The 6,342-nt window shown below is 39.0% G+C and overlaps 2 protein-coding genes across 2 annotated transcripts; both read right to left on the bottom strand.

Moving 5' to 3' along the window:
* Positions 1-536: 536 nt before the first annotated feature.
* Positions 537-1,968, bottom strand: LOC129602776 (uncharacterized). Its single transcript, XM_055501926.1, has 2 exons — positions 1,682-1,968; positions 537-1,541 (listed from the first exon to the last, which is right to left on the bottom strand). The coding sequence occupies exons 1-2, from the start codon at positions 1,760-1,762 to the stop codon at positions 846-848; spliced, it is 777 nt and encodes a 258-aa protein (XP_055357901.1). The 5' UTR covers positions 1,763-1,968; the 3' UTR covers positions 537-845.
* A 473-nt stretch (positions 1,969-2,441) lies between these two features.
* On the bottom strand, positions 2,442-4,354 carry LOC129602777 (uncharacterized). Its single transcript, XM_055501927.1, has 4 exons — positions 4,237-4,354; positions 3,917-4,110; positions 3,591-3,770; positions 2,442-3,188 (listed from the first exon to the last, which is right to left on the bottom strand). Exons 2-4 carry the CDS (start codon positions 3,995-3,997, stop codon positions 2,607-2,609), a joined length of 843 nt encoding a protein of 280 aa, XP_055357902.1. The 5' UTR covers positions 3,998-4,110; positions 4,237-4,354; the 3' UTR covers positions 2,442-2,606.
* Between the last annotated feature and the right edge of the window lie 1,988 nt (positions 4,355-6,342).

The following is a 6,342-nucleotide window of genomic DNA, read 5'->3' as shown; positions in this document are numbered from 1 at the left end:
TATCCACCAACATGCAAAACGATATTCCACAATTTTGCAAAAAGTCGATGCGCCGGTTCAGGCAAATTATTGGGATAATGTCTTGCTGGCACTGATCAGCGCTTTCTAATTAGCACCAGCAGTTGTGCGATATTACCGACAACTGGAAACACGATATGCAAAATGTGCAATATGCAAGATTTGCAAAGAGCATGATTAGCTTTACTTATGGCGACCAACTGTGGCTTCTGAGACACAAAAGTATATCGTAGGAATGAAGTGGCTCAGCAAAGCTGATTGAATTTCGAAGTCCAAATCCACTAAGAAGATCAAGTTCAGCTTTGTACGTAGTGAACTGACCAGTCCGGCAGAAATATGCAGTTTGGAACACAGTGCAAGCCTGCAGAGGCGGGCGAACGGGGGAGGCGGGATCGGGAAGATGATCGCTGACTGGCAAGACGCTATTGGCGTGTATCAAAAATAGAGAAGCCAGAGCAAGGAGAAACGCCTATCTGATTTTTACTTTCTACTTTTATCATTATAATTATTTGTTATTCGCCGGCTTCCTTTATTAAAATCTTTTCAAGGCAATAATAATACTTTGTTATCAGATTACAGTTACTGTAAACTAGATTAAATGCAGAATACCTGCTGAGAACATTTAGGTATGACCGCCTATGGATGCGAATTACTAAGTAGTAATGTAGTAGATACGTACAATGAAAATCATAGCCGCTATACCCATGTACAATGTATTTCCTTATCGATTGTAATTACGGTTTCTAAAGTATTCTGTTTTAATTAAGGAAATGTTGTTTTTGACAAGAACAAAACGTCAAATGCGCAATACACACAAAAGAATTGAATTAATAGCGTTCATTGCTGCGCATGCCATATGCGTAATTAAAATACTGCCGTCCTATTGTTCCCATAGCTGGTTGTGCTCCAACGTTGGAGTACATACTGTTGCTGTTCACGACATTAGTATTGCTGTTTCCTATTCCACTGCATAGCGCGTTATTTGATCCCATCGAATACGAACACTGTCCGTTTACACATGTATAACTTCCGGTACACAGTGGACCACTGACACTGGTCATTCCATTGATATTGTTCGAATTACTGGCCGAATTGTACACCAACACCGAACTTCCGGTATTGTATCCATACTGATATGGACCCAGTCCATTATACGGAGAGGTGTTGATATAGGGTTGCGACGGTGTGGTGGTGGGATTCCAAAAGTTGGGGCAGGTGGACCGAATGCTCACTGGCGCACTGGCTGTTCCATAGGCATTCTGTGCCGTCACCACGATTACGAAATTACTGTAGTTCATGTCGTACAGCGGCGAGATGTATCCCGACTGAGAATCGACGTTAACGTACGGACTGTCTGTGTAGTATACCAATCCCCGTGTTCCGGTTGTCGGACTCGCAGCGGAGACCTTTCCAAAGGGTGCCGTAAAAGTGCAGTTTGGTGTTTGGAAATAATAAACCGGAGGATTGAAGACCGGAGCGGTTCCGCCACGTTTAAGTCGGGAGCTGACATCTTCCCCGTTAATCTGTAAATAAATAAGGACTAAAGTATTAGTTGCTGAACGCAGTGTGAGAAAAAGCAAACTTTATGACGAAAAATGAAAAGATATGGTAATAAAATTCTGAAACAAAAAATTATAAAATTACGGTAAATTCCACAGCTTACCGAAGCACTTTGGAGATGACCTACGAATACAGCTGATTGTATGGCAATTACGAAAAATCTTGAATGTAAAGGCGTACGCATTGTAGCAATAGGTGTGTTGGAATTTTTTTTTTCGAGTTATTAGTATGACCAGAAACACAGCAATACTTCCGTAATGCAAATGTCAAGCTTTGACAAATTAAACTAATCGCTTTAACAGTCTACCCGATTTGTAGAATTTCAATAGTTAATATGTGTGTCGTTTCACATTTGCACCATTAAACAAGTACGGCACTGTAACACTTTGTTGATCACTGTATCAATTAAGACAACAGATGTTTAGACAACTTAGAAAATCAACATGTGCCCAAGCAACTTGTTACTGTAACTTGCTCAATTTGTTTACGGGCTACAATCGTATTAATTTTTTGTGGCAAAGCAACAATAATAATAATTACTAGATTATGACTTGTGTATTAGATGCATTTTTACGATAATATGTATTGTAAGTATGGTAGAAATGTAGTGGCAAAATGTCGAAAATAATCCGGTATACCCTGCGTAAATAAAGCTATATAAGTACCAGCCGAGAAGCTACGAGTAGAATTTTTGGGCACTTACAATACTTATGGAGCGCATTGTCCGGACAAATTAATTCCCGGTTTTTCAAACAAATAAATAATGGAAGTGCTTTTATAATACATGTTGAATGTAATTGTCAAAAATTTAAACAGTTGCTCTTGTGTTCTCTTCTAGTTTTCAACCGTACCTTAAAGCTGGCTTTTTATGCAGAGATCAATTGTATTAAGTTTCGGAAGATTCTAACTAACTATGTTAAATACATAATTGATCAGGTTATGGTACACATACAGTCTGATACAGAGACAAAGAGTGAGGAAAATTTAAATATTTTTGCGTACATTTACATATTTACAAAATTTGTCATTTATCGTTTTTTGCCACCAATGCCATTGTTATAATACAGATAGTTATTTCCTCTCCAGGTCGACGTTCCGCAGGGGCCAGCCGTGTTACTGTTGAGATTATAGCATTGACCGGAATAGCACAGGTAATTATTGTTGGATGGCGATGTATAGGCCAACGTCGGATCACAGCAGCTTCCTCCGTAACAAATCTGTCGGGTTGGTGCATTGTAACACAAACTGTTGAAACACCCGGAGGTTCCCGAATTCCGTGTACGGATAGAGTTCGATCGGCATGTGCCGGCATAACAAACACTGCCCCAGCCTGATACTCCATTTAACCCATTGAAACACTGGCCGTTATAACAGTAGAGTCCGTTGACTGCGTTGAGACTGTTGTCGAATGATGTGTAAGAAACAATCGAGGGACCGGCTGCAACAGCAGCGGGGGCCGCGGCGGGCGCTGCTGCCGGAGCCGCGCAACTGGAAGTGATCGTTACCGGCGCACTGACGGAACCTTGGGCATTTCGCGCAAAGACATTAACCGTGATGGTCGTGCTGATAGCGGCGCCCCACACTGACACTTGTCCACTTACGGGATCCACCTGAAAAAAGGTCAATTACATTTTCTCGTTTTCTCATTTCACTACTACATGCGTAGCCTTCTTGTTTTCAGATATATTCATCAGAAATATTTATGAGAAACATTTACTTTGTTTAAAAATCATTTGACACAGTTATTTGAAACGTTTGCGGTCACGTTTGTGGAAACATTTATTTTGTTTTCAGAATAATTTATCCAGCAAAATTGACGGATATATGGTTACATTTAGCATGTACAGAATTTGCACACAGTCTGAACGCTGAATTTTTATCTTTATAGAGCAAAAGTTTGCTACTACTCGTATAAGGATAAATATTTGACGTTTATGAAGTAATAAATTACTAGCAAGATTGCTACACTGGTACTCCCAAAGCGTTAGCAATTTAAATGGATCAATTCACACCTTAATCGAGTACGGATTATCCGTGTAATACGTTATTCCAGAACTACCATCAGGACTGGTTGCCGAAACCTGACCAATTGGGCCCGTGGAACCACAACTGCTCTGTGCGAATGTATAGCTAGGCGAGCTAAAAACGGGAGATGCTCCAGCACGCTTGTACCGATCCAAAGTTTCTTCAATCTGCAAAGCAGAAACGTTTATTTATACGAGCTTATGCTGACTTAAGTGTGCCTAAGTGGATGACCTACGTCCTACAGTAGCTGCTGCGTTGCTAATGGTTAGTAAAAAAAACCTTTATATTGCATGATAAACTGAATTTAACTTACGACGATCCCGTTTTCTTGCTCCACAGCCAGCACACGAAACGCAAAATAAAAGGGCACACAAAATTTCGCTAATAAAAACATTGTTACTGTCTGTAAATTTACACATAACCACCACAAGAATCACAGATGTAATCAAGAATTATCACAAAACGGTCATACAATAGCTTGAACGCCGGAAGTCTCTTGTGTGCAGACTGGAACAAAATAACAACATTAAATTATAATATTTCTGATCGGAATATTTGTAATAAAGCATTTAGGTGGGTTAGATTAAGTCATTTGACTATCCCATGGCAGTCTATCCGAGAAATATGATTTACCGAGCAAGATGTTAGTGAAGTCAAGATCGAAGGAATTCAATAAGCAAACTCGGTGCAAGTTTTGCGTGAACCATTATATATACATATATATGTCGTATGCCCCCTTCCCTTCCCTGGCTTCCCACATGTGTTTTGCCGGCAGTCTTTCAATGTTCCACTGCATCATATGATCAGAACAATACCGTGCTTTCTAGTTTGCACGAAAAACCAGTATTCGTAGCATTCCCTTGTTACGATTTTGTTTTCGAGTTTATGTTTAGTGCTCGGATCAGTCTGATACAGGTTTAGAATAAAATAAGGTTCTTTTTTCTTACAGTGCGTTTTCGAAGTCAAAGGAGCATAAAAGGACTTTACCTCATAAAAATATATGACTACATCTTAGATTAGCTAATGGTAAGCGGAAGCTTTTACGGTAACTAGTAAGTCTGACTATGCAAAAACTTAAGTCTTGTTTCACTTTTATCCTTGCGTATTTAGGTGTACGATCTATAGCACAATCATTTGCATGCAGTACTTCGTACGAAATTTGTCGACACCGTTAATTATATGTTACGGAGATGATTTTCCAGCAAGCTCGATTCGAAATGTGACCTTTACTTGTTTTAAGCATACGATATACAAATATTTTGTGTTTTTTGCGCTAAACTTGATCTTTATAATGCGTAGTTCTTAAAATCGCTGTACATGATGTTCAACTTTTAAATCTACAGTAATTTTGATTATTTAGCCTAATTGTAAGTCTGGACCCGTATGTATCTGCGATTGTGTATGATCCGGTTTCTTTTTAATCTGCACTATGGTTCACCATTATGATAAGCTGCATATTTGAAGTTCTGCCGAATTGATGTGCACTAACTCTATGCAGATATATTTTTTCTGAATAAAATAAAACGCTGATATGCATACAACATTTCCGCGATGATACAATAATTTATAGTAATGTTGCCGGTGAAGACATCGCCGTTATTACAAAGAGTTTATTCTACTGACTTGAAAATTTTTTGCGCAACAGGCTAATTAGATATATAATTTTATAAAGACCCAGTTTCAATTCGCTTATATAGAGCACAAATGGCGGTACAAGCTACAAAGAATACAAGGTACGACATTTGCACCTTCGCTGCCAGAGAATTTCATCCAAGGTATGAATTGTAATAATTAGGTCGGTTGATCGTATAACAACCTCCGAATACACAATAAACATTCCCGTTAGTGGACGCAGAGCACGGATATGAATTAGGAGTGCTCAGAAGGAAGCACTGCCCGTTGTAGCACATATAATTATTGGTTGTTGTATTATAAGCCGACATTGGGTCGCAACAAATGCCATTGTAGCAAATCTGTTTTGTCGGCGCATTGTAGCACACACTGTTGAAACAGCCTATTCCATTCCTGTTGGACGAAACGGAATTGCTGTAGCAGTTTCCATTGTAGCAGACTGTTCCAAACCCGGTAACAGAATTCAAGCTATTGAAACATTGTCCATTAGAACAATACAAACCGCCGCCGCTACCACTGTAGATTTGGCGCCTTTCGCGAGTTATGATGTCGTCCATTTCGACTGGATGACTCTAAATATAGATATAATACACTCCCTGTTTATTACATTGCCCCGTACATTTATAAGGCAGTTAACTCCACAAGGTGTGCAAAGGATAATTACAGCACATAATTAAATTAAAAACTCTTTTAATACAGTAGTGTCATCAGGCAAGTACGGAACATACCATGTGTACATGCTGCTGTAATTAATTCGGGAAACTGATGGCGCGGGTTAGAAAAAGTAAAATAATAATATTCATCAAAAAATACATGCCGCTGCATACATAGTACATACCTGGATCAACCCTAAGAACAAAAAGGTCAACGCCGAAAGCATACTCCAAAACATCTTTAAATAAGCAAAGTAAACCAGAGTAAATGCAATGCAGCAAACAAAAAATAATCAAGTTTTCCACAGTTCAAAACCGTAAAGGTGTAAAGTAAATTTAAATGCCGGATTGAGAATTCCACGGATTTAGATTACGAGTTTCAATTAACTAACGTAAGGAGGAGAACCAGATTGATATGAAGTACACTTCATTAATATAATCCTAGCAGTTTTCG

This window comes from Paramacrobiotus metropolitanus, unplaced genomic scaffold (genome assembly GCF_019649055.1).
Source record: "Paramacrobiotus metropolitanus isolate TYO unplaced genomic scaffold, Prichtersi_v1.0 Parri_scaffold0000004, whole genome shotgun sequence".
Taxonomy (NCBI): Eukaryota; Metazoa; Tardigrada; class Eutardigrada; order Parachela; family Macrobiotidae; genus Paramacrobiotus; species Paramacrobiotus metropolitanus.
This window is presented reverse-complemented; position numbering and strand designations above follow the sequence as displayed.